General features: G+C 38.7%; 5 protein-coding genes across 6 annotated transcripts; 2 read left to right on the top strand and 3 right to left on the bottom strand.

Moving 5' to 3' along the window:
* Positions 1–170: 170 nt before the first annotated feature.
* LOC108147848 (probable NADH dehydrogenase [ubiquinone] 1 alpha subcomplex subunit 12) lies at positions 171–1,173 on the bottom strand. Its single transcript, XM_017274606.2, has 5 exons — positions 1,138–1,173; positions 980–1,079; positions 745–922; positions 404–488; positions 171–343 (listed from the first exon to the last, which is right to left on the bottom strand). The coding sequence occupies exons 2-5, from the start codon at positions 1,072–1,074 to the stop codon at positions 273–275; spliced, it is 429 nt and encodes a 142-aa protein (XP_017130095.1). The 5' UTR covers positions 1,075–1,079; positions 1,138–1,173; the 3' UTR covers positions 171–272.
* A 385-nt stretch (positions 1,174–1,558) lies between these two features.
* On the top strand, positions 1,559–2,457 carry LOC108147999 (actin-related protein 2/3 complex subunit 5). Its single transcript, XM_017274821.2, has 2 exons — positions 1,559–1,852; positions 1,911–2,457. The coding sequence occupies exons 1-2, from the start codon at positions 1,640–1,642 to the stop codon at positions 2,151–2,153; spliced, it is 456 nt and encodes a 151-aa protein (XP_017130310.1). The 5' UTR covers positions 1,559–1,639; the 3' UTR covers positions 2,154–2,457.
* Positions 2,458–2,966: 509 nt separating this feature from the next.
* Positions 2,967–7,517, bottom strand: LOC108147998 (dynamin-1-like protein). 2 transcript variants are annotated; one of them, XM_017274819.2, is made up of 8 exons: positions 7,266–7,517; positions 6,005–6,149; positions 5,279–5,943; positions 4,415–4,866; positions 4,013–4,352; positions 3,717–3,945; positions 3,438–3,649; positions 2,967–3,370 (listed from the first exon to the last, which is right to left on the bottom strand). In XM_017274819.2, exons 1-8 carry the CDS (start codon positions 7,365–7,367, stop codon positions 3,314–3,316), a joined length of 2,202 nt encoding a protein of 733 aa, XP_017130308.1. In that variant the 5' UTR covers positions 7,368–7,517; the 3' UTR covers positions 2,967–3,313. The 2 variants fall into 2 exon arrangements, with proteins under 2 accessions (XP_017130308.1, XP_017130309.1); XM_017274820.2 differs by lacking the exons at positions 5,279–5,943; positions 6,005–6,149; positions 7,266–7,517 and adding an exon at positions 4,919–5,036.
* Positions 7,518–15,135: 7,618 nt separating this feature from the next.
* On the top strand, positions 15,136–16,171 carry LOC108147863. Its single transcript, XM_017274621.2, has 2 exons — positions 15,136–15,232; positions 15,290–16,171. The coding sequence occupies exons 1-2, from the start codon at positions 15,163–15,165 to the stop codon at positions 15,742–15,744; spliced, it is 525 nt and encodes a 174-aa protein (XP_017130110.1). The 5' UTR covers positions 15,136–15,162; the 3' UTR covers positions 15,745–16,171.
* Positions 16,172–23,741: 7,570 nt separating this feature from the next.
* On the bottom strand, positions 23,742–24,784 carry LOC108147831 (ryncolin-2-like). Its single transcript, XM_017274585.2, has 3 exons — positions 24,634–24,784; positions 23,964–24,578; positions 23,742–23,899 (listed from the first exon to the last, which is right to left on the bottom strand). Exons 1-3 carry the CDS (start codon positions 24,744–24,746, stop codon positions 23,779–23,781), a joined length of 849 nt encoding a protein of 282 aa, XP_017130074.1. The 5' UTR covers positions 24,747–24,784; the 3' UTR covers positions 23,742–23,778.
* Between the last annotated feature and the right edge of the window lie 2,052 nt (positions 24,785–26,836).

Genomic DNA, 26,836 nt, shown 5'->3' with positions numbered 1-26,836 from the left:
GGTATGTATATTGAAAACTATTTATAAAAAGGGATCAATATTCCAGATCTTAACGATTAGATCTTAATTGGAAATAATATGATAGGCTATGTGCTATCATGTTTTCAGATGCTTTGAGGTGATTGGTATTTGATTTAACTTTTGCCAGTGTCGAAAACGATATTCAAGTGTCAAGTTAACGAAATTGGATTTATTAACACATTTGAGTGCTCTCTTCAATCGCAGCCAACTGAACTTGAATTTTAAAATTAATTATCAGCTATCCACACATTCTATTGCTTCTTTGCCTTGGGATCCCAAGCCTCCACTTTGTTGGGTGTTGTGCTGTATGGATAGTAAGCCTCTGTAAAAGGAGATATTTATAGCTTGGTGATTTAAAAGATACTTTATGATATGGGATTACCCTTAGTTCCGGAAAGATTCTCGCTGTGGTCCGCGATCCATTTGTGTTTGGGACGGCAACCATCGCGAATGGGAGGCAGATCGGTCTACAAGAAAATACATGAATTAGTAAATATATAGACTTTAAAATTATAAATATGTATTCTATATAATATTTAAATAAATAAATATGTATCCTATATATTGTGAATTATTTCAATATTCCCTAAGCACGTACTCTCAAGTAGCTGGAAACGTTTATGGATATAGATTCTATATTATAAGTCTTAGTTGCAGGATATTTCTCAAAGTTTCGTCAATTTATAACCCAGAGATATTTAAGATAATGTCCTATGTACCCACCTTATAGTGCATCCAGCCGTACCATTCAGCGGGAATCATGGATCCATCGTAGTCCATGTTGACATGGGGGGCAAACTCGATCCAGCGATTGCGGCCGTAAAAGTAGTACGGATTCTCGAAGTACTTGTTGCCGTACTTGTCGATTCCCACCAATGTGCCGATCTTCAGGTCATCGTTCCTGCAAAATATGCGTTTTTTGAGGATTGGAGCAATCTTATATAAGATCGGGACTCACCTATATAACTTTAGGTAGGCATTCTTCAGACCCCCGGCTTCCCGGACGATCTGGAACAGCTTGGTGAGCCGGTTGATGCCCAGAAACTTTGCCATGCTGTCTGGAAAGTTCGAAAATAATTAAAAATAAAGATTTCGATTTTCTTAAACTAAACTCACTCGAAACAAAAACAAAGTCAATATGCAGTGTGACCACAGGTGACAAAACACCCACGGGTAAATACTAAAAGCACCAAGTACCAAAAAATACTGCTTTGCAGAATATAAACAATTGTGAGGGTCGAATCGACACCCTATTATAATATAAACAATTAAATTAAGATTACAAGAAACATTTTAGATTCAAGCAAAGGACTTCGGAATTTGTTGTTCAAATAATAGTTATTATATCACTTAATTTATTTTCATCCATTGTTTGTTTTTGCTCAGATTGTTGACTTTAGTTAAAGTTTACTTTCAGTTTTGTTTAGGATTTTTTATGTGTTCCGTTAAATTTATTTAAATAAAAAAGAAAATTGCCTGTATACATTCGGTATTTTTTAATTTAATACTGCTGCTGGTATTTTGCGTAGTCTGGCCACACTGCCACACATCTGTTTGCCGGAATCGGCTTTGTGATTCATATTTTTGGGAAGAAAAGTGCCAGGAAACGAGCGAAATCATGGCCAAAAACACGTCCAGCAATGCGTTCCGCAAGATCGATGTGGACCAGTACAACGAGGACAACTTCCGGGAGGACGACGGCGTGGAGAGCGCGGCAGCGGGTCCGGACGAGAGCGAGATAACGACGCTGCTGACGCAGGGTAAATCCGTGGAGGCGCTCCTCAGTGCCCTGCAAAATGCCCCACTGCGCTGCAAGAACCAGAACGTCAAGGTGGGTGTGTAGTGCCCCTGCCTCCCTCGTGCCAGCTAATCCTCGCGAGATTTTGCAGGACCACGCCCTGAACATCACACTGCGGGTGCTGCTGTCCATCAAGTCGACGCAGATGGACCAGGCCATCGATACCGTGGACCAGAACGATCTGATCGACGTGCTGATGAAGTACATCTACCGGGGCTTCGAAATCCCCTCGGAGGGCTCCAGTGGCCACCTGCTGCAGTGGCACGAAAAGGCCTTCGCCAAGGGCGGAGTGGGTTGCATTGTACGGGTCCTGTCGGACACAAATCGCGCCTAGAGGGGATTACCACAACCAAAGGCGGTCGCAGAGTCACCAACCACCCCGTTACCCCATCCACAATCCCCTATCCCCAATCCCCAATCCCAAACACAACACACAGATTCAAACGCACCGCGGAGCATTTAATCAACGCCGGATTAGAGCGCTGGACACCACATCCAATCCTCATCGCAGGATGCCTGGAGGTTGCCACACCCCAGCTGGAAACCCTCTTCTGTTTCATTGCCGCAATACAAATGACGTTTTCCAAATTAGATTTTAACTGGTATCCAAGTATTAAAGTTTTTATTACAAAAGGTGAGTGGCAGTGATTTCAATTAAAAGGTTTGTCTTCTGATTCACATAAACAAATGCTAGAAATAGCGGAATTTCTAAACAGTTAAATAATTAACATGAAGACTTTGGGGATATAATGTCTTTTTAGAAGTTTAAATTCGTTATTCTTTATTTTATATCCTCTATAAGACTAAATAAATCATGACATAGCTAAACAATTTAACTTTTAAATACTAATCTCACAAAGAACTCAAAGCCAAATAAAAATGGATGGACTTTGGCAATGTAAAATTACTATCCTTCTCAGAGACCAACATTTTAATTAAATTAAGAAGTAGTAAAACTTTTTGATTCTCGGAATTAAACCAAGTAACCAATAATTTTTTGTCCAGAACTATGCGACTTACATATAGTGATTTATCTAATCTAATTTCAAGCTATTACGCTCCACACGGTTACGTTACCCAAATAGCTTTTTAGTAGCATTCTTTGTTTATCACTCCAATGCAAAATGGCACAAAACACACATAAACGTTGTTTGAATCAACCTTTTCTGCTTTTTATTTGACTATTCAATGTGTAATAAGTGCTTTGGATAACCTAATCGAACCAATCACGGCATCTACAACTTCTTATACAATTTAAAAAGCGGCGAGACAAATGCCAGGCGAATCGAAATGCAGGAGTATGCTAAAATGCTAAAATGAAAGGCCCAGAAGTATGGGGTCGCATGCAATTTGATGATAATTCAGTGCCCGGGAAAGGAAACATTTAACAAAGGAGTTCGTTCTTTCGAACGCGTCTTCAATAAATAGTTTTTATGCTGCTTATATGTGGGGATTATTAAGTCGAAAGGGGTTGCTCCAATCGTTGAACAGCGATTACCACATGTGGGTCTCGCGGATCTCGCTGATGATGTGATTCGCCCTCGTCAGTGCCTGAAAAGCGATCAATGATCAACACTTAGCTCTCGGTTAGTTTATATAGTATAGTAGAGTAGCTAACCTTCAACATATCTGCCGCCTCTTTTCGGCGCACTGCAATGTGATCGGACTCGTTGAGCAGTGTTTCAGCCCTGTCCGATTTGTAGAGATGGGTTACCAGTTCGCTCTGCAAGTTGTCCTTAACGTAGTTAACCAAGAAATGCATGATGGCCTTTGGTACCGAGTCTTGTATGGATTTGCGCACAATATAGAAATACGATTTGATCAGGCGTTCTGAAATGCAAACAAAGCAATTAAGTTAACATTGTACTTATTAATATAAATATTATATAAGTCGCACCGATGACATCGCAATCCTTTTGCTCCTTGTCAGTGAGGCGACGTGGATTGTGGTTGACCGGCATGTCGGGCAGCAGATTGACTGGCTTCACCGGGCTCACAATATTATTGTGTACCGGCGTATTGCTGGCCGAGTTTTCAATGCTGTCCGGACGATTGGGTGCCGGTGGTAAAATGTTTGACAGCCAAGTGCTGGCCATCGAAGGCGTCGAGTTCTCGCCCACGTGGTTCTGCAACATAAAACGAAAATAGGTTTCAAAATGCTGTGCATATGTAATGTACGCAATCTGCTGGCACCTGGTCATGTGCTTCACTATATTGCTGTTGCTGTGGCTGCTGTTGGTTATTCTGCTGCAGCTGCTGCTGCTGTTGCTGTTGCGCCGTAACCTGCGGCGACATGTGGTTGCGAGGTGTGTTGCCCCGCCGCTGTCCCAGATTCATCTGCGAGTAGGGATCACTGTCCGACTTCAGCAGACTGGGCACCAGGGCGGCATCCTTGTGGAAATCAGGATGCTTGGTGTTGATGTAGGCCAGCTCGATGGCCACGATGTTCTCCACCATCACATTGGTGTGCGGCAGACGACGGCGCAGCAGCTGCGTGACCACGTCTACGATCTTCTCGTGCAGTTTGGGAAAGCTGTGGGATGGAAAATATGTATTTATTTATAGCTTTTAGTTAGTTATCTTAGGTAAACCAACCGCAGCATCTCCTGCTGCACTTCGTTGCCGCAGTGCTGAACGATGCGCTGCATCTCCTCGTGAATGAGTTCCACGCAACGCAGTGAGGGCTCCTCCAGGCGACGGATCTGACGCTTCACCAGCAGCTCGAACGAGACCTCCGGCACGAAAAGAGCCGGACGTGGACCCGTTGCATTGCGGATGGCCGTGAGTATGTCCATTTTGCTCAGACCCGCCAGCGGGTGAATGGAGTCCAAGGTGCGGCCGAAGGTCTCGTGGAAAATGTAGCAAATCCGGGCGCCACCGCACAGCTCCGTGGTCTCGATGTTCCGAGCAGTGCCCTCGATGGTGGAGCAGTAGGCGCTGGCGAACTTCGTGATGATCTGCAGCAGCGTCTGGCTCTTGTCGGAGACATCCTCGCCGTAGGAGTTCAGCAGCGATTGGAACTGAGTGGCCATGATGTTGACGCGAGTCTATAAAAATAGGCAAAATTAAGCGAATGCTTAAACTCAGTTGTCACAGTACCCTTAACTGCTCTTAATCTTCTCTTGCTTTATCGTAGAAAATATAAAGGTCGTTATAAAATCGGTTGCTCAATCTTTGTGAAATGACAAAGAGCTTATTAAATTTAGCAAATTCATTCTTCTACATTTTGAACAAATATTTCAGGCTTTTATTTTTCAAAACTAAAAGCTTGTTTATTTGAAATTTAAATCTTAAATAGTTTGATATAGTTAAAAAACCTTCTTTTGTTCAAGATTTATATTTAAAAGTGGATTTGATGCATTTATACTAACTACAATGTAATTTAGCTCTGAATTTTGCAAAGCTTTGTGTTTTATATTTACATTTTGAAGTCACATAAGATAGGTATTATGGACTCACCTTCAGATCAGGCAGGCAATCGCGAATGTGGTGCATCAGGAGTCGGTTGAGGGTCTTGGCCAAATAGGGCGTGCCATTGCGAGTGGCCAGAGTTGGGTACTTGCGCTGCAGGAAGGCCGCCTCGTCCTTCATCTGCTCGTCGATGTGCTTCTGGTCGATGATGTCCTTTTGCGAGCGATTCATCACACCGATGATGCCCAGCTTGACGGGAATGACCCGGCCGCACAGGATGTCGATGGCATCGGTGCCGGCGTCCATGAGATCCAGTTTGGTGACGACGGCCAGGGTGCGCCGGCCATCGGGATCCACGTCCTTGGCCAGCTTGAGTGCCTCGCTGGTGGCCATGTCCGTGTTGGCAGCCGTCACAGCCAAAATGATGGAATTCGGGTTCTCAATGTACTTGACCACCAAGTCTTTTATCTGCGCCTCAATGTCTTCCGGCTGATCGCCCACTGGAACCTTGGTGATGCCGGGCAGGTCCACCAGCGTCAGGTTGACCACATGCGTGGAGAATATCTTCAGGTTGATGGGCTCCGGGCAGATGCCCTTGTTGTTGCCCGCCGCACGCTCCGTTTCGTTCTCGATCTCGTTCCGGATCTCGTCGAAGTCCGTGAAGCACTTCTTGGTGTGCAGAAAGCGTCCCCATTCCTCGGCATTGGAGGTGCCTTAAAAGATGGTCAATTAGAACTGGATTTCACTGAGGTATCGTAGACCTTCTTAGCTCACCATTTTCCGCCGAGCGATTCTCGCGATCATCGAGTGGGCTGTAGATCAGCTGCAGGATCAGAGGGCGACGGGTCACGATCCCAGTTCCACGGGGCAGAAAGGAGCGCCCCACCACGCTCTCGATCACCGAACTCTTGCCGGAACTCTGCAAACAAAGGGGTGTGGCGAAATCGCATCAATTGAAGCTGAAACTGGGACTGATAAACGTCGATGACCTGATAGGGAGAGCTCCCAACGCGTTTGCAACAAGGAAACACTTGGAAACCCGCCGATTAGCTATTGCTATCTGCAACAGTCGGAATTCTATATAAGGTTCGACTTTGAACAGCTACAAATTTTAGAATATTTAAGCAGTAACTTCTCTTCTGAAATTTGTATCAATTATTTTAAAGTTATTTATTTAAGTAAAGAATATACAACTGATGTTAATACTTGTAACCCAAATAAAAATCATAAAATATATTTTTTTACAAGTTAAAAAAATATTGTGAATATTCTTAAAATAATTATATTAATTTTTGTCAAATCCCTTGTTCGTTTATCAATCTTTTGAAGTAAAAGCAAACAAAACCAACATTTTGTAATAGTTTTTAAAAATGAATTATTCAAGAAAGTTTTAAAAATATATTTTTGTGTTTTGTTTTATAAAACTACATTATTTTGTAGATTTATTTTTATTAAACCACATTTTTTCCTGGCATGCTGATAAGATTAATGGAGTTCTCCCTGTGAAATCTTATTTTATTTATCAGTTTAAGTTATAGAGGCTCCCCTGTATTTAATATGAATGACTTGTCTAAACACTGAATCATACGTAATTTATTTCAGAGCGCGAATCAAAGTGCAATTAAAGCCGAGATCGAAACACACAACCAAACAAAACTATTGGAGATATATGTTTGTTTGCAATGTGTTTGTGAAGGAATGTGTCACATCAGCAGCTGTTTTTTTCATTCGTATAATACAGCCAAATATTGATTTTCCATGGGGGCGGCAAACATTGCCAAAAATAATTATATAAACAATAATGCCGAGCTGAGAGCGGGGAAATATCTTAATAAGAGAGATTGTTTAAAAACATAACTAAAATGCCGGCAAGCGCATTCAGTTATATAATTTGGCGGACGCTTGCAAATCGGAAGAGTTGTGCATAAATATATGTATGTATAATTCCGGTTTATTTCGAGTTCTCCTTTTGCGGAAATTGGGGAACAATATTTTTTTTTTTTGGGGTGCGGAGGGGTTTTTGCAGTTCGCTTACCTGACTGCCGAGCACAACAATTTGGGGCAGTTGTATCGAATCGGAGCCCACCGTGTTGAAGACGTCCTGCAATTTGTTTATGACCGGAATTAGGGCCTCCATCGTGATTGAGATGTGTGCCGGGGGTTCTTCAGATCGCGTTCCACTCGGTTGGCGATTAATCCACGCACATTCAGGCCGTTCTTAGTGGGTTTTTCTGGTTGACGCGAGTACCTAAAGTATTTTTGCAATACGCCAGTGTTGCACAGCGAATTTTTACTGATCTGGCGGGGCTGCCACATCGGTGGAAATCGACTGGCCTGGGCTGCTTCTCAAACGGTTGTTATCGGCCATCACTAATTTTTGGGCTGCCACCTTTTGCTTGAAGTATACATTTTAAAATATGCATTTTTAATTTAAGGAACTCCTCAATTAAAATTGTAAATTACAGTTTCAATTTTCCTGAAAAAATGAAATTCAGTTTGTTGCGCTAAAATTTTAGTATTGCCACTTTGAGTTCATCGTGAGCTTTCCAGGCCCGCCAAAGCTCTGATTTAAATAATTTACCGTTAATGTTTTGAGATTTGTGCTTTTAATTATACAAAATATGAATCCAAAACTTCTAAATCTGTTAATATCTACTATAGAAACTACTTACTTATTCTAACTCTTTTTCTGTTAATTTTATTTCAATTTTGTAAATCATTTTTTTAAGGTCACAAATATATTGTGTATACTTTACTATTTTTTATGGAAATGTAAAATTGTTAAATGACATTTACTTTAATAGCATGAATGTAATACCCTTGAAAGGGTATTCAAATCTAAAAGTTGGAGCAGCAGCCAAGTGGTCAGACCACGTGCACAAACAAAGTGAGTATAAAAAGGGACAATCTAGGGACAGGGTCTCAAGTGCTCGAGATTTGCATGAGAATTGGGGCAATGGGGCTGGGAAACCCCTCAGAGTTCTACAAAAATTGGGTGGCGGCATTGTTATACACCCAGAACCCCCACTCCTCCAGACATTTCTCAACCACATTCGATTGCCTGCCATGCATTGTGGGTGAAAATGCCTGGCTCATCTGTCGTTTTATCGGTTTATTTCATTGCTCTAAGATTCGAGGATGCTTGTCGCCCGGTACACTAAGCATTCAAAATTCGATAGTGGCCCAAATGGTCCAGAATATTGGACGTATAGTATTCCTCCCACTCACGTTTGCCTCAATTGTCCCAGTTGATAACAATTCGCATTGTTGTTTGCCGGCTTCTCACAGCTTTCTTTGAATTGAAAATGACAATGAAAATTGTTACGTGCATTTTGATATAATTTTTTAATCCTCGCTCATCGCTTTAGCTATTCAAATATCTTAATTTTATCGAATGCCATTTGTGGGCTTACATAAATGTCAAGTAAAAAGTAGTTTTACATAACTTACAGCCTCAAAAAATATTCCATAATTTAAAGTAAAAATTCATTAATTTTAGGAAAAATTCTTTCAACATATCAACATTCAAATATTTATCGTTCTACTTGAAAAAAGGCTTATATTTGATGGAAAAATAAAATGCTCTTAAACTCTTTCCCATTTTAAGTTTATTCATTAAAGTTGGGATGCAGACTAATCTAATTTTTTGCTTCATTATTATACATTTTGGTGCGTGGCAAGCGGGCTTCCTAAGCATTTTCATAGATAAACTTTTGGCTTCCAATTAACAAATTTGGCCAGCAACTTTGCCAGCAGCACACCTCCGCATTGTGTATAAATATTTCAAAATTTCAGCCATCAAATTGGCATTGTTGGACCGGTAGGAACTTTCGTATCTCGCCTGACAACTTGCCGAAATGTGCGGCGTGCAGAAGTTCTTGACTTGACAGTTATTGCCAAAGACGGGGGCAAAATGTGCCACCATTTTTGGGGGCGGAATATTAATTTGATAATTTTACGGCTGAATGCAAATTCGGTGTCAGAGTCTTTGGCTCTCTAATTGACTGACGAATATTTAAAATATGAATTTCAAATGAAGTTCAACGAGCGTCGGCTCTTTTTCTTTTCTCTTCTTTTGCTGGATTAATTATGAAATAATGAAATCATGAAATAATGAAAAGATGACGATGACGATGATGATGGAGTTGGAGCTGGAACTGCTTTTGCCCCGGTAGAGCATTAATCATGTGAAAGTAATTTTGTGCATTTGCATGCGTTGCAGAAAACGATAATTTGCATCCATCATTTTCAAGTGTTTCTGCAGGATTATAGTGCTGCAAGGAGCAGTCTGCATTAGCTTGACGAAGCGTTTCCCTGTCATATCCTGTGTGTGTGTTTGTGTGTGTGTCGTATGTGCGTGTGTGTGTGTGTGGGGATTCCCCTCATTATCCAACGTCGTGTCGTCGTCAATTATTCTTGTTCTACAGCGCAGGCTGCCTGGAAGAACTTTGCATTTAGTTGATGAGCTTCTCGTTTCCTACAGAACTCCCCTTCCTTCTTTTCGATGATTTCGATGCTTTCGCCTTTCATCTTTCAGCTGACTGCCAGTTGATCAATGGCTCTGCCCGTTTTCCATGGTGTTTCATGCAATTACGTATTTATATTGCGTATACGCCATGTGGAGACGAAGGATGGATGGAGAGACCTTTCCCTCCGAAATGTTCCTGCCACAACTGCAGCAATAATGAACTTTGATTTTGCCCTTCACATGAATGTTTCACAGCGTGTGGCCTGGGCGGAAAATTTGGTGCGAGAGTTGAAGAATATGCGATATAACTGCTGATTGATGTGGTTTTCAGAAGGTTCTTATTAAAGGCTTAAACAAATTATTTTATTTATTAAACCTTATTTAAAAAGAAATTATATTTTAGCATACCACAAAGACTCAATAAGAAGAAGGCCTAATGTATTTTAATTTATTGCTTTAAATCAAATTTCAAGCAACTCCCTTTTTTTTAAAAAAATATTTTGCCAAATTTTCCACAAAAATAAGGTAATTAAAATAAACTTTATCCCTCAGTTTTATGAAGAGCTGCTCATTAACGTTATTTAACCCATTAAGGGGCCATAAAATTTCGTTTCCTTGTGGCCAAAAAAAAAAGAGTCTATTAAGTGGGTTGAAATATGAAGACCATGGGTGCAGTCACTTGGCTGCTTTTTTGGTTCGCCCCGGATCTTGGCAGGATGTGGTTACAATTTTGCAGATGTCGCCGCTTTTGGCACCAAACTTTTTGGTCATTAATCTGCCGGAGAACGCGACTACCAGATGCCGGCGAGAAGTGCGAAAGTATCGCACACATGTTTCCTTTTATTTACTTTTATTTTTTTGGCAATGCTCTGGCTCTATGTTTAATTGGATTTGCAGCTAAGCGGAATTAGAATGCTCCGTGGGAAAAGTGTTGAGTTACATTTGCATATTCGAGCTGTGGCATCTTGAAGGAAAATACCGCAGGCACACTTGAAAAAATAAGCTTTTGGTTTGGCAGTAAAATTTCTTTTCACATTTTTTGCCCAGAAAGTCCTTAAAAAGTGTTTAAGATTTGTAGAAGTTTAAAGTATTTAAATAATGTAACCCCTTGATTTAAATATTTTATTAAAACGTTTAAATTTTGTAAAACTGTGTTAATAAATGTTGAGAACCAAAATGAATATTCAATTTATTTTAGCAATAATAGAAGATGGGAAAACATTGAGAGAAAATTCTTCAACTCTCTTAAAGAGATTAAGAAATTAATATAGTAAGCTAAGCTAATTAAATTATTCCTTAAAAAAATGGGTAAAATGCGGTGCTATACCTTATGGATTTCGTAGATTTCTTAGATTTAGATCTTTTTAACATGTTTAATAAATTTTAAAACATCTTCTTTGCAGTGCCATTGGGAGGCGACAACAAGCAAGTGTAAATTTCACTTGAACTGATAATTTCACTCAATTTGTGTGCGCTGATGAGCAAAGTTTTCCCATTTGCATGAGACTACGTGTGCCATCTTTTCCTCGAAGACTCCCTTCTTTGGGATGCAAGTTTCCATCTTTAGCTTCTCCTTCATCTATGCTTGTGATGATTTCTTTTTTTTTTTTTGTCGCCGTCGCTGAGTTGAAGGTGCCAATTAGGGATTTCCGCCTCAATTACTTTTGCGAGCACACGAAAACCAAGTTTGTATGATTTTCGCATGACAAACTTAGGGCTTTCACCCCTACAACCTCCCCTTTCCCCTGCCCTTCAAAGTGCCTGTTTCCTTTCGCGGAGTATTCACTTCCCCCAAAAAATGTAATTGCACGAAGTGCGCCCCCGAAATGTTGGGTGTGCGTGATAAAAAACTCGTTTGCATTTTACATGTTTCATCTGCAGGTGCAGAAAGCTTGAATAGTTCATGTGGCTTTTCTGGGGACTTGGTAATTTCCATTTCTAGTGAATGGGTTTCCAGCTACTTGATTGCCTCTGCGATTGCCTTAAAATGATTGCAAATATGTAGGGGAATGTATAGAGAAAGCAATATCTGAAAATATACTGACTGATTGGTAATGTTTCATTTTTCAATAGATTTTTTAGTGTACATTTTAAAAATTAGTATATATATAGTAACGAAATTAAAGAAATGGAATAGTAAAAAAATATCTTGCTATCAAATTGCATACTAAAATTAAATATAATATTTTCATTAAATTCAATATATATTAAATAAATGGATTCATTATTATGATAAGTATGAACTTTTTTAATATCGCGATTAAAGTACATGTTTAACTAATTTTAAAATTTATTAAAACTTTTCTAATGTTTCCGGGCAGATACGACATATGTTCTCGATCAAACCGTCTTACTCTTACCGAGTATTGAGTATTACATTTCTAATTTGACCAAGTTCTAATGCTTTGATTAACGAGACTCTGAAATAGGCAACCATGCAAACGAGTTTCTGTAAATGCTAAATACACTGCCATCAGGTCGAGAGCCTTTCAAATCAAAACCAATATCGGACGAACGACAAAGGCAAACGTTTCCGTACCTTTTGTCAAGTCACGGAAAGGCCGAGAAGCACTTAGCAATATTGCATTGCAACCGGCATCAAATCGAAGTGGTTAGATATCGAAGGGAATTATTTGTCATTCGAGAATGGGAAGTGGGAAGGGGGAGGAAATGAGGAAGGGGTCAGATGTGTGACGATTCCGGATGGGATCCTTGGCTCGTCCTGCTGCTTAAGTGTAATTAAATTCACCCGCGCCCATCCCTCAGAGTGTGGCTCATCAAATGGATTGATTTATGATGATGCCCACCTCCTGCTCCTCTAATTCCATCCTGCCTGCCACCTGACGAGGCATGACATAATAAATCGTTATGTCCTGGATGAATCCTGGATCCTGAGTCCTGGGAACTGGGTCCTGGGACTTGCGACCTGGCACAATGACACCGACTCACATGTCGGCCGTGCACAGATTTGAAAATTAATTTGCGAAAAGTTTCGCCTGCTCAAATCTCGCATTTCGCCTTCTATATGCGCTATATTTATATTTATTATTTAATTTTGCCCCGCTTTCTGTGTACTTTAGCGTATTTTTACGCTCCACTGCTAAAAGCTGCCTCGTTCTTTTTCTTTTCCTGTGTTGACGGCAAAGTTTAATTTTTATTGTTGTTTGACTTTGTTAAATGATTTTTATTGCCTTTCTTCTGCGCCGCGGGGTGGGCGAAGAAGCGGCGAAGCCTTTGTAGGAATTTAATATAACTGCTGTGACCATATTGCCGAGCAAACAATGCACAACGTTCCAGTTTCTGCCAAGCTTCAAGTTAACGAATATCCACCTCTTCCTTTCTTCCACGTCCTGCCCTTTATTGCTCTAGAATTTATTGAAGCTCTCCGCTGAGTTTGACGGTTTGACTTGAGATATGAGGGCCATTTGATTGTTTTGTACAAACCGAGGAGTGGATGCCGATTTGTGAAGTTTGTCAGCCAACAAACCCTAAAATATAACTGACTATGGACAAAATCACAATGAAGGTGAGAAATGAAAAGCAGTCTCGCTAAAAACCGCAACAAAGAGAAGCCAATTTAATGAAAAAGCTGAGGATGCAGCTGCGTTCAAATTTATGGCATCACAAAAAATCCATAGATTATAAAACCCAAATACGACTATCATTAAATACATAATTATAAATAAAACTTTGGACAATATAACAAAAGAAAACCAATCTTTTGGATTTGGTTAAATGCTAAAATATAAAATCAAATTAAAAAAGAGCTTGGTATTTGGAATTTGATTTCTGCTCTTAAAAATATTTGAGCTAAGAAAAATATATTATTTGGCATGTTGGCATATTATTTTAACCCGAGCTGTTGTAGAAGGTACTTTTCATATTTTCTCGAGGAATATTTGGCGCCACCACAATAAAGGCGCCTTTCATGAGCCTGGCGTTCAAATAACTTTTTTGGTGGTTAATTGAAAGGGTTGAGCATTAAATTTAATTACAGATGCCGAAGTTGAGTACATTCAGTACAAGACTTTGATCTTCTTGACACACCGCAAATTAAATATATCTGCATTTTTTAGTCAGATAAAAACAACAAGCTAAAACTAATTTTAGTCAGTAAAAAGGTATTTATTAAAAAATAATAAATAAAATAAAATACAATATAAACGATATTAATCTTAATTTTGGAAACATATCTTTAAGACTTGATGCCCTATGCCCATCAGTTAAGTGGGTTAATTATCCCAGCAAATGTGGATTCAGACAGCCCGGAGCTTCAATTTGTCTGTCCACTTTTGCGGGAATGATTAATTGCAGTTTGCCGAAAGCCAGTTCGAATCCACGAGTAATGAGTCGACGTCGAATGAATTGCATAATCAGCTGTCAATTACAGTGCTGTCAGATCTGCGGCAGTTGGAGTAGCCTTTATTCGATGCAGCATTAAACAAATTGCGCTGCAGTCCGATGCGAATGAATTGTGAATGGCTGGCAGGCGAACAATGCCTTTTGGATTAGAACGAATAACGAGCAACGAATAACGAATAGTTTCCATGGATGGCCTGCATTTGTGTCAACTGAATTGTTATGGATGTATGTTTTATGTTTGCATTACTGAGCGGTATATCTTTTTCAATTCCCCCTGCTCGGCCTCGTTTTGCCGACGATTGTCCTGCGAAGGACAATGTACGCATTGCGTCACAGCAACAGAGAGAGATACGCCCATTGTTCGAGCTGAAACAAAGCCAAATCCTGTGATGCGACATTGTGCCCCCTTGTGAGCCGTTCGTTCCTTCAGCCTCGGCTTTAGTCATAGTTTTAATCTCACTAATGGCTGGCAGGGTTTCAAGTCAATGGCTACAAAAGCCCACAGAATCCTGTTCATGTCACAAAGGTCGTTCGCTGCACTCGACAACTCAATTTCTCCCCCTTTCCTAAAAAAAAAATAAAGATTGTAAACACAAAGCACAGCTCATATACACATCAGCTGGCCCATATTACTTGGGTTATGGTATGTGTATATGAATTTAGGTATACAAAGTTTTGTAGTATTTAAAACATATAATAATAAACCTTTATTTTTATTTAAGCAATGTTAGTTAAACCCAAAAACTCTTAACTCATAAAATTTTGCAAATCCAATACTCTAAAAGTAAAACAAAACATAATTATCATCAAAGTTGTGCTTTTATAGTTAATCATCAATAATACAATAATTATTATAATCCATAGTCTGTTGTATAGAAAGTCAATAAGTCAATTCACACCTGAGTCTGAGTCTCTCTGAGTAAATTCTATAAACTAAGTTTGTATTTCCCAATCAATAAACTAATCTCTCAGATAGCTTTTATATAGAGAGTGATTGAAAATCAACCGTACTCTATTCTCTACCTGGCTTGCAAAATGAGAATAGAATTATAGAACCTCAGTTAATCTCGGCAACTTGGATCGCAAACAAGTAACTGCCGCAATGCGCGAACTAGAAATACTACGAATATGTTTGATTTTCGGTTCTCTATTATTGTGCAATTGTTTTGCTGGTAAGACTAAACGTTTGTGGTTATTGCCGAGTAATAATAGTTTTTTGCTAATAACAGATGCCAAGCCATACGTTAATGACTTTGTGTTTCCCTCTGAGGATGAGCAAAATAAACGAGAATATCCTCTTTGGGAGCCGATCAAAGTTGATCAAGGAACCGAATCCAGTGATTACAATGGACAACGGGGCGTATGGGTAACGAGCGATGTTAAAAGTCTAGATAAGTGCCGCGACTTTCAACTTGATGAGTCTTCTGGATACGTTCGTTTGATTTTCATCAGTTACAAAAAAGTCGGTGATCCTCTGGAGAGTTTAAATAAGGCACTAACTGAGGAACTCAATCTTCCGGAACTAGTTTTCAGTGTGAAAGTTGTGAAGAGCGGAAAAAGACGTTTAGTTTTTGAACTGCCAAATGCCTTGGACGCCTTTTTAACTCTAAATAATTATTGTAAATTATATCATGATCGGCATAATCTCACCTATGAAATTCTCAATGTTGAGGGTTCTAAATGAATAAAATAATACAAGATTTAAAGATAATATTTCAACCTGAAATAATTGCGTTCTATTTCCCCCAGTAATTCTAGTCAAGAATAGTTTAGAAATTCTATATTACAAATTGATCTGTGCTGTTAAATGATGAATGACGAGATAGTGTAGACTATATTTCTATATTCCATTATTAAGTCGGGGCTTACCGTATAGAATAATTGCCACTGATTATTTCTAAAAATAAAACACTATTTAAGTTATAAACCGATGAATTGCCATTGTAATCTTTAGCTCTAAAAAAAACCTGATCTGTATAAAAGTTTCTAAGAAGGTAAAGATGAGTAGGAATAAACATTTAAGGGTTTGACTCATCAATTGACATACTAATGGGTTTATAATCATCAATATCAATAAAACGAGGGGTATTCCCCCAATAAAGTAACCTCAACTGACCCCAAACTATTGTTTGCAGCAATCGAACAATTGAAAGCCATAAATATGGGAATGTGATTCAGAGCGAGCTTTGTTTGTAGCGGATGCGGATCCATTTGGACGTCGGTGGCCAGGTGAACGTGGACTACATGAATGCAATTAAGTTTGTTCGGCGTCATGACGCATTTTGTGTGGGTGCTTGGGGGGCAGTTTAGCTCGTCTATTGATGTTGCTGTTTTTGTATTAACTGGCCTGGGACACCCCAGTACCAGTGTGCCGGTGTACCCCGCTTGTTGTCGCGCTGGTTGCCCTCGCTGTTCAACATGGCCACAATGGAATAGTTGGAAATGGGAAGGCTGGTGAAGTGGGCGAGCGGAGCTTTACAATTTACACATTAATTATGAGCAGACATGTGTTGTAGGCGTTTTGGCCAGGATCCTGGCGCTGGCTCGAGTCTTGCGGCGCGGTAACAGGTGCCTCCTGTTACTTCATCGCCCTCCCCATACACTGCACAAAATTAATGTTAAAACTCTGAAATCATTACAACGTAATTCCTTAAAACATATGTACATTTATTAGCTGGGCCTAATCAAAAGTAGCTAAGAGCAAAACTAAGAAAGTGTATTCTTAAAGCCGCGGATTCCATTTTATTTCGTTTTTTACTTTATATTTTACAACTTTAAAGTACATACACACTTTCAAAGACTCTCTAAATAAATGTAAATAACCCAAGCAAACCATTTTCTCTGATTTATTTTTTATTTACATTATTCAAAGACTTTATTTAGTCTTTTTATATTTTTTTTTTGAACTAGATTGGTGAATACTATTTTTATTATATTATTATTATTATTATATTAAAAAATATGAAAATGTTAGCTAACAATCAGTCAATTTATAACGTTTTATTTATTTTTAAACTTTTAATAATAAAACATTTTTTATCGATAAAGAAAATAAGTCTGTAATGTTTAGATGCTTATATTACCTTTTTTCCTCCAAGTGCCGAAGTATGCAAATTCAGGCTAGCAAAATATGCCCCTGGCCGGGTTTTATGGCAGCGAATTAATGAACGCAGCCAACGAGCCTGGCAATAACAAGGACGTGGGGAGGGGTCATTATTTTGTCCATGTCCCTGCGCCGGCTTCTCCAGATCCTTCGTCCTTTAGTCCTTCGCAACCGGCGAATGCAATGTGGCCTGGTCAGCTTGCGGCTCCACGAAACACCTCTCTTAAGCCTCCCGCCGCCGTGTGTAATAATAGCAATAATTTATCACCCCGGACTCAAATTATGCATGAACTCAATTGTGCGTGAAATTAAATTTTAAGCGCAAACAAGACGACTTGTCGGCTCGGCCCCTGTTTACCCCAATAATTTGGCTAATTTCACTTGTGAGAAGCCATCGGCCAAGGCAACCCGGAACCCACAAGCCATCCAAGCCAAATATAATTGAAAATATTTCAAATTGCTCAATGCAGCCACAAATGACATGAATTGGTTTTGCTCTAATTGAGAGCTTCTTGCGTTTCAGTTTCAGCGTTTAAATTGGAAGTCCACTTTAAGGATTAAGGAAAAAATTATATTCATTTAATTCTCTCAGATTCGAAGAGCTCTGAAAAATGAATACCTGAATTGTATATTTTGAGCTGCAATAATCTTGTCTTCTATACATTTAGATATAGAACTCAGATGACCATTTTGTTGAAGCCTGAAAATAAAACAAGCAAAAATCGAATTAATCAATCACATTTCGAATTTTAAACAACTTTTATCATCTCCAAACTTTTCTTCAATTCACTTTATTTCCTTCTCAAACTTCTAATACTCAAAGATACATATTCGAGTCAGTTGGAATAAATTTGTCGGCGCAAAATTCCCAAAAGACATAAAATAGCAAACTTTTCGATTGCATTTTTGTCGCAAAAGTAGCTCTGATTGCTTTAAAAATAATTTATTGAGTCAATTGACTTTTGCAGTGGAGTCTCCGCAAATAAACGCACTGCAATCGAACTTACAATCTCCGGGGAGCCCCACACATTCACTTGATTTGATTGTGTTGACTCTGCAGAGGGAAATAAACTTAAGTGCAGCACAGCCCCACAGTTCCACGTTCCTGAGTTTTTGGTTCGCTTCGGTTTCATTCGAAATTTATTGCGGCCGGAGTTCGTTCACATGGCAAGTTAAAGCTTCGGTTACATGACTCATTCAAACTGCCGGAATTTGCTCATTTCGGGGCTGGGGAAAAAGCCCGGACCACGGGCATTTGCGAAATTCTGACTCAGACTCTGGCCAAATGCAAACCGAGTCACACATGTCAATTCAATTTGATCGGAGGACCGTGACGGATGAAGCAGGCCTAGCCGGAGCTCAAGTTGAGTCCTTGTTTCCACCAGGGACAACACAACTCCACTGGCAACTCGATAGGGGCCTGGTTGAGGGGGACCTGTCTAGAATTGGCCAAATAAAAATGTCTCTTTTTCATTTCCATTGATTGACAGACGGAGTCGAAGAAGGAAAATGTCTCCTTCTATATGCACTGTGGCTTGTCATTGAAATATCATTTATAATTGGAAGGCATTTCCAAATGCCCAAGTCCATTTTAACTCTGTGAGCAAGATAAACAAGAAAGCAAATCAGAGATGATGATTAAAATTGGTTTTACAAATAGTTAAATAGTAAAAATATATATCTGACTATTGAATTTAAAATTGTATATTTAAATGAAATATAAAACCATAATAATAAATACAATGCAAATTTACTTTCTGGATTTAACAATAAAATATTTTATTTAATTACATCAACTTTCTACCACTAAACAGTCTGTAAAGAGAGTCTCCACTTGCATTCAGCTATTTAATTTGAAACCCACCACCAATTCAGCAGTCACATTACAGTTGTTGGGCGACAACCGAAGTAAAGCTACAAAATGTTGTAGCTTTGCGGTCGTCGAGTGGATTGTAAGTTGGTCGTTTGGCTTTTGTATAAGAGCTAAGCAGTGAATTAAATGTGAATTTATATACCAACGTAGATTGATTAAAAAATAAATAAAATATGATACCATTAAATAAGTAACAACAAAAATTAACAAATACATAGGGCCAAAAAAAAGACCATAAAAACTTTTCATAAATATTCCCTTTTTAAAATCAAACTTTTTAAGTAATTGAATTCATATAGTAATTCAACCAAGCAAGTCAAAGCTAAGATTTATTCCAGCGTAACATAAAAATAGCACAAATAAATAAATATTATTTTGAAATTGAATTTATGGCAAATGGTAGTGCGAAAAGATGAAAAATGTGTATCAATACTTTTGGCAAAGGATGCTTGCAAAATGCTGAGGACAGATATTTTATGTTTTCGTTGCCGCAATTGCTAGTTGTTCGACACTTTCAGAAGTATTGCTGGAACAACAAAAATGTATGTGATAAATAATGCCAAATCGAATATCATAAATAAAAACAATTTTCGATTTGCTCTTTGGCAAAGATTTTTTGGAGAAAACCAAGTACAGAATGTATTTTATTCCACAAACAATTTGGTATATTTTTAATGAAATATATGCTCAGATTTTTGCTATCTGGAAAATTTTTAAACTTAATCAGCTTACGTTTAGCAGATGTCGATGTGCAAGTTAAATCCTTTTAAACTGGTCTTATTAAAAACAAATATACTTCACGGCTTTAATGTCGTTGATTCACTTGTGGGTGTGCGGATTACCCCACTCCTGTTTTGGCATCAAGTATCTCTTTTGTCTCGTTGTTGGTCGCTTAATTAATTTATTTAATTACATACCCATTTGCATTCATTTTTAAACAGCTGGCAATGTTGCCATTATGTCGAATTCATGTCTGTTTTCGTTTCCCTCAAAATGAATAACAAACTGAACGAAAATATCAGCAAATTATGCATCGCCTAACTGAGTCTGTATATATTTTTATCAATTGCTTTTGTGGCAATGACAAGCTGGAAACGAATGGAAAATCAATTAGGAAATGTAATGGTGTGCAAATAATCATAAATTGGGTTAAACATTGATCGCAACAGTTTTAAATCTAAGCCGAAATAATGTAATGAAGTCAACGGATTGCTGGGTATTGGAACAAGGCTTAAAATGAAATAACGTAAATTTTAATGACCATGATAATGCTCAGATTAAACAAGGAAACCCTTTTAACAAAAGACTTAAAAAGTTTAAAGCCCTCAAAAAGGTAAGCAAAAATCGTTAAACTCGAGCATTACCTTGAAGGTTAAGAAACTTTTGAAACTCAGAAAATTCGCTAAGATTGCGTATCCGTCAGGTGGGCCACAACATTTAATCTTCGTAATGTGTATTAAATATTTGAGTACAACTAGTAAGACTTATAAATTAGTAAAATTATCTTTTTTAATAGATTTTAATTGATTAAAATTATAATTCCGGCTATGGCTTTCCGTCAATTAGTTTAATTAGTTGTTTAATTAAAAATTGTGTTTTAATCCAAAGCTAGAAACCAAAAACCGCAGTTTTGATTTTAAAATGTAGGAGTGAAAACCAGCCTACACAGCCTAATTAATTAATAAAAGTTTACAAATTTAAGTTTACATTAAATATGAGCCACTACAAAGCACATCCTAAATATTCGCATAAATATTTAAATGGCCATGCTTGTGCCGAATAAAAGTCCCATCGAAAAGTCGCATGCATGCATGCAGCTAAAACCAATAGCCAATTTCATATGATTCGGTCATGTAATTTTAAGAGCTAAAATCCCTGCATCTCTGATTTGCATTGGAATCCAAATAAAGAACGGGGCTTGAGTCGGACGCATACATATTCAGAAAGATTTCGCATGCGGCGCACATTTTTGAATACATTTGACAATTTTCGTAAGAGAAATGAGAAATATTTGCATTTACTTGAGTAGCAGCAGCGACAACGACGACTGCGACTACGACGACGACGACGGCAATGCAAAAATGTAATTTCCATGAAAGCAGCCAGCGCTGGAGAGGAATGGGCTTGAGAATGGGGTGTGGGTGTGGCGTTACGGGATGTGGAGTCATGAGCCAAGCCGGAGTCATCCGAAGTGGCTGCAAGTGCGCAGGCATTCGGGCCTTCCCCCAAGCCCTGGGTTTCACTGTGATCCCGGCATTGCTGCACGCGGAGAAACGAATTAATCTCATATGTTAATATATTTACATAAATTTATAATTTAAACTTTTGAAAAAAAGTTTATATATGGATTAAATAAATAAATTTTTATTTATATACATAGGTAAATTACATATTATATAATTATATAATTCTTAAGTGCTTGATTGAATTCGAAATTCTTAAATTTCGACTTCTAATTTATTAACTAACAAATAAAATAATATTTATATTCCAGACATTTTTGTTCATTTACATAGGTGAATTATAGATTATTTATTATTATTATTATTTTATTCCTATAATTTAGATATAAAATTCCTTATAAAATGTAAAAGAAATAAGTGCTTTTTTTCACTAAATTATTTTTTTAGTGCAGGCAGTAAAACTGTGTAGGCGAGGAAAGTTTCCTGGCGTGTGGGGACGACGAGGCGTTGACGGCGGTGTCTATTGTGCGGGTTAGTAGCGGCTGCATTTGCATCCCGACAGCAGATGCTGCACTCACCCACCAGAATCCAGAATGCAGAATTCAGAGGAGGAAGGGGATGCGAGATGGGCGATGTGGGCGGACTGAGAGATTTTCCAGAGCCTGTCCGGCTGGCATGAAATATTTGACTTTTGATTAAAGCACCGACTCAAGTGCTCGACTACGAGCTCCCTGGCGTTCTGCCCTGCCACTTGACAAGATTCACTTGTCTCTCAAATGCATTTCATATTGTGTTGCATAATTTTCTGCGGTTTCCCCAAGCTCTAATGTGGGCAACCCCTAACAAAAAGATCCAAAAAAAGAACGCTCGACTTTGTGAAAAGTTTTCCAAGAAGTTACTGGCGAACTAGTTCCGTCGACGTTGTCATCGGGCCTGTTGTTGTGGTGTTTGCGAAATATGCATTGTTTGTTGCGGTGCAAATATAGCAGTCGTTTCTATTTCTATCTGGCTGGCAAAAGTGTTGCCCAAGCTGCTGCACTTGTGCCAAAACTAAACAGAGCGAGAAGTTTTATGGAATTACACGTTCAAGTGCCGAACAACCCCTCAATGGCATGTGATGGAAAATAAGTTTTGGGTCCTGCACTTGATTCTTTACAGTTGGCTTTCTCAAACCGATTACCGTCAACTATATTTACTTAATTAAAATTTTAGAAATTTTTAGTTCTATAAAAAAACACTGTACAAATAAAAAAAGGCTTGAATAATATTTGTATTTTTGTAAAATATCAGAAAACTTTAACAAAACTACAATGAATTTTATTTAAAATTTTTAATATTTAATATTTATTGATTACCTGGTTACTTCATAATGTAAAGGTAAAGGTAAGAACTTGGTTGAAAGGCAACTACACCAAAGTTTCTTCTACTTATAACTTTTAAGTAAATATGGTTTATTGCAATACCAATTTGCTTAAGAATACCAATTTGAGTACAGAACCATATATCAATTGAGTTAAATTGGCATGTGAATGTGGACCACTTGAGCGCGGCAAAGACCGAAAAATCTTCGAGGCAACACTTTGTTCGAGTCAGGACAAAAAATTAATCATACGCTCTGGTTGCCAGCACAGTCGAGGGGAATTTCGCCGGGATCAAGGGGAATATTATTGCGGTACAAAGAGCAAATTAATTTTTCATAAAGGGAGAACCACGCGGCCACCGCAGCGCTGGCAAAGGGGTCCTTGTACCTCCAGGACCTTCTCGTCCTGCTTCTCTTGCTCCTCATCCTCCTCCAGATCCTGCGGTTTGCTGCTCACGCACGTACCTGGCACACCAAACACACACGGTTATACAGATATACACTCGCATATACGGGCTGGGCGCAATTAATTTTCAATGTGCGCTTTATGCAGCTCCTTGCCGGCTCCGGATTTCGTTCTCTCCGGCGGGAAAAGGGGAAAAATGCGGCTGCCAAGGTCTCCAATCCCCAGTTGCGATGGCGAGTGCGGCGGGGCGCACTAATTGCCACACAAAAAGCGGCAAAAAGAATTGCAGCCCAGCCCTTCGAGCTCGAGCCCTCGAACAACTCTTGATCGCATCGCTGGCTAATGTGATGTGTGCTTAATTTCCGTTCTTCAGCTAATTGGCCTCGTTTGCCTGGCATTCGCTAATTACTTAATCATCAGCCGCACTGACAGCCCCTAGATTTTGAATAAATGAAAAAATCACGGCCATCTTTAATGCAAGAAACTATAAGAGCGAACAAAAAAAATTGGAAAATAATAAAGGAAGTAATGGCTTGAGTCAAAGTATGTTTTTCTTCACAGTCCTCACAGAAAAATTAAGCCTCTTTAAATTTCTTTTTTGGGTGTAAAAGTTCTACACATTTCCCGTTTTTCTTAGTAACTGAATCATGATCATTTAATTTATAGACTATAAAGTCTAATTATTTCAAAAAGATAATTGGTAATCACAAAATAATCTACAAATAGAGCGTTGTAAAACAAAACAAGATGTGTTTATTCACATTTGATATATACTTCGAATTTTATTTCAATGTCACTGCCTCTTGGGCCTTATCATCATTTGAGCACGTTTTAGCGAGTAATTCTGCCCCTTAAACTGATACCAGTTGATGCCCTTTCCATAGGTGTTATCGCCATACTTGCCAGCCAAGTTGCTAGAGAGAAATTAATAAATAAATATATAATACATTTATAAAATATAGTAACTTAGATATTCACCTGTGATGACAGTCATTGTGCCACCAAGCACCGCTAAAATGTATGGCACAATTTACAGTTTTATGTTTGTCGTTGTCGCGATCTTTGGTGGTAAATTTCTGGCCCAAATGTGTGGCCATAGCATCGCCGGCATTACCCGAAGTATTGCCCAATGATTCCAGGGCGAAACCATCCTCTTCCGAGCCAATTCTGAAATTATCGTATATCTGGTACCGCCGTTCTCCCTTATTGTCCTCGAGCAAAAACAATAATTCCTGGGTTTCCGACGAAGTTATGGCATGCAGCTTGTCGAGTCCCAGGAAAAATTCATTCTCCAGTTTTCCAAAACCATTTTTATAGTCATTCCAATCTCGGAAAAAGTCCTCACTGCCGTCTCTACGACGCAATATAATGGTCCAGCCACCACCGTGACTCAGCTGATCGCAGGCCACCATAAAGGGGTGCTTACTGTACTCGGGCACCACAATGACGTTGATTTCACTGTGCTGCGTCAGCACCGAAGGTTCGGCGCAACTTTTTCCGTACAATTTTGTCTCTACTCCAGTTCTTGATAGGCATTTTTCCAGTTTCTCAGATAAGTCATCCAATATCTCTCCATGTCGCTCCTGCTCCACACTAAGATTTAAGCATGTTAATATAAAATTAATTTAATTTAAGAGAAAATTCCAACCGCATTGCTTCCATCGCGTTGCCGCAAATCGTTGATAATTCACACACTTTTTCAGCATTTATAAAGACGAATATATTAAAGATTAAAATTGAGAATGAGTAGAAGCGCAGCATGGTGACTGTAAAGAGCAATTGATGATCGCAGACTGAGCTGGCAAGTATTTATACAAAGACGACGAGCCAAGAAATATTCGGATTTTCCTATCGGCAAAACCCAGTTTATTTTAGATTAATACAGTGCTTCCCCGAAGATTATTTACATTTACGTTTATAAGCGCCCAAGTAATTTGGGAATAAAACAACAATTATTTTATATACCTTTCAATCAATAATGCCTATATTATTGCCCAAAAACCACTTCTCATCTGGTTGTTTTTTGCACTGGAGGACATGTGTTTCAGTGGATTGCACTCGTATCCATCAAATTCGTTGGGTTGTCAACGTTTCCGGTCTGGCGAGACAACCAGGACAACCAGGACATCCAGGACAGCCAGGACAGATGTCTCTTGGTTTCGAACTTAGTAACGAGCTCATCCGCAGCCCAGTCACCAAAACCCACTGCTGTCTGTCAAATTGAGCGCAAAAGCCTTGGCAGCCAGCTCAGGTGACATCAGTTCCGTCTCGTTACAGTTTGAAGTTTACCGTGTGTGACAGGCCTGGGGTTTTGTGGGCGGACAACCGCAAAAAAGTTCAAGCGAAAAGTTTTCAGAGTGCAGAGACAAGTAAAAACAAAGAATTTTTATTACACTCGCAAAAAAAAAAACCGATAAATTTTAAAAGTTTTAAAAGACTCCGATTTTGACTCTTGAAATATTTAGTTAGCAATTAGATAAATTTTTAAATATTTAGTTAGCAATTAGAGTACTCAACAAATTTTAAAAATAATCATAAATAATCATTAAATATATATAAAAATAAAAATAAATTTCCATGTATTCAATGTTTATTATTAACATATGTACATATAAAATACACTTTAAAATACTGCAAGTGTGTTATTGCTGAATCAAAAATCATCAAATCATCAAAAAACTTCATATTGATTATCTTTGAATAGATTCACCAATTCCGATAAGATTTTTACATTTCTAATTTGTATTATTTTCTTTAAAAAGAATATTTATTTTAAAGTAATTAATAAATATTCTCATAATGAATATTTTTGTTAAAAACAAATAAAATCCAAAAATATAGGCTTAAATAAAACTCAATTTTAATACTCTTATATTAATTTTTCTTTTGAATAGCATTTTTTTGTATTGTGTACCAATAAAAACTCGTGAATGCAGATCCCGGATTGATCATTTGTGGAATAGAGCTACAACTTTGGTTCGAAATCAAAGAAACTCTGGGCCAATCCCCCACTCTGCCCACGCCCCTGCCTGGCGACCGTTTTGATGGGGTAAACAGGATTTGGGGGGCATAAATCGAAATATTATCAAGATGCCAGCTGGTCGCGTCGCAACTAAATTGTTTGTAAATTTCTGCTCAGCTCTTTTCTTTTAACCCAGAGTGGCGCCTGCTGGACAAGAAAAACAGAGACAGCTACCGAAAATTGTGTAAACAAGTTTTACCCACCTATGGTGGCTACAATTTACAACTCGGCCAACATTTGCCTTAACATTTTTTGGGGTTTCACCTTTTTTTTTCGTTCGGTATTCTGGCTGGGTTGTATTTCATTTTACTTCAACACTCTCTCTGGCCGTGTGCCTGAGGGGCCAACTTTGGGCATAATAAATAACATAAAAATGAAGCGAATTCAACCTCAAAGTTCAATTCAAATAACCACTCAATAGATCTGCCGACTACTCCAGGGAACTTGATTCCTTTTCCTCCATCTTGTGCATACGAAATGGCCGCCGGCTGGCTGGAATAGACGATGAATTTAAATATGGCCAAATTGAGTATTGGGCACGTAATAAAAAAAGGACGAAGGCAGGGCCTTCGGATGGTTGGACTGTTGGCCGGTTGGACGGCCGTTATGTATGGCATCGTAAATAAACCCTTTTTTTACTTAATCCAAATTCGTCCCCGGGGAACAATTTGTTACACAATTTAAAAAAAAAAAAAAGAGAAGAGAACGCTGCGAAGTGAGAAAGGCGTTTAGATTTAGTCCGAGTCGAGCTGTGTGTCCTTGTGTGTCCGGGACTCGGGTCAGTTGTGCATACATTGTCCCTATCCGAGCTGCAATATTTTCGCCATAA

The sequence above is a fragment of the Drosophila elegans genome, unplaced genomic scaffold (assembly GCF_018152505.1).
Source record: "Drosophila elegans isolate 14027-0461.03 unplaced genomic scaffold, ASM1815250v1 contig_814, whole genome shotgun sequence".
Taxonomy (NCBI): domain Eukaryota; kingdom Metazoa; phylum Arthropoda; class Insecta; order Diptera; family Drosophilidae; genus Drosophila; species Drosophila elegans.
Note: the sequence above shows the minus strand (reverse complement) of the source record. Positions and strands in the feature narration are given on the sequence as shown.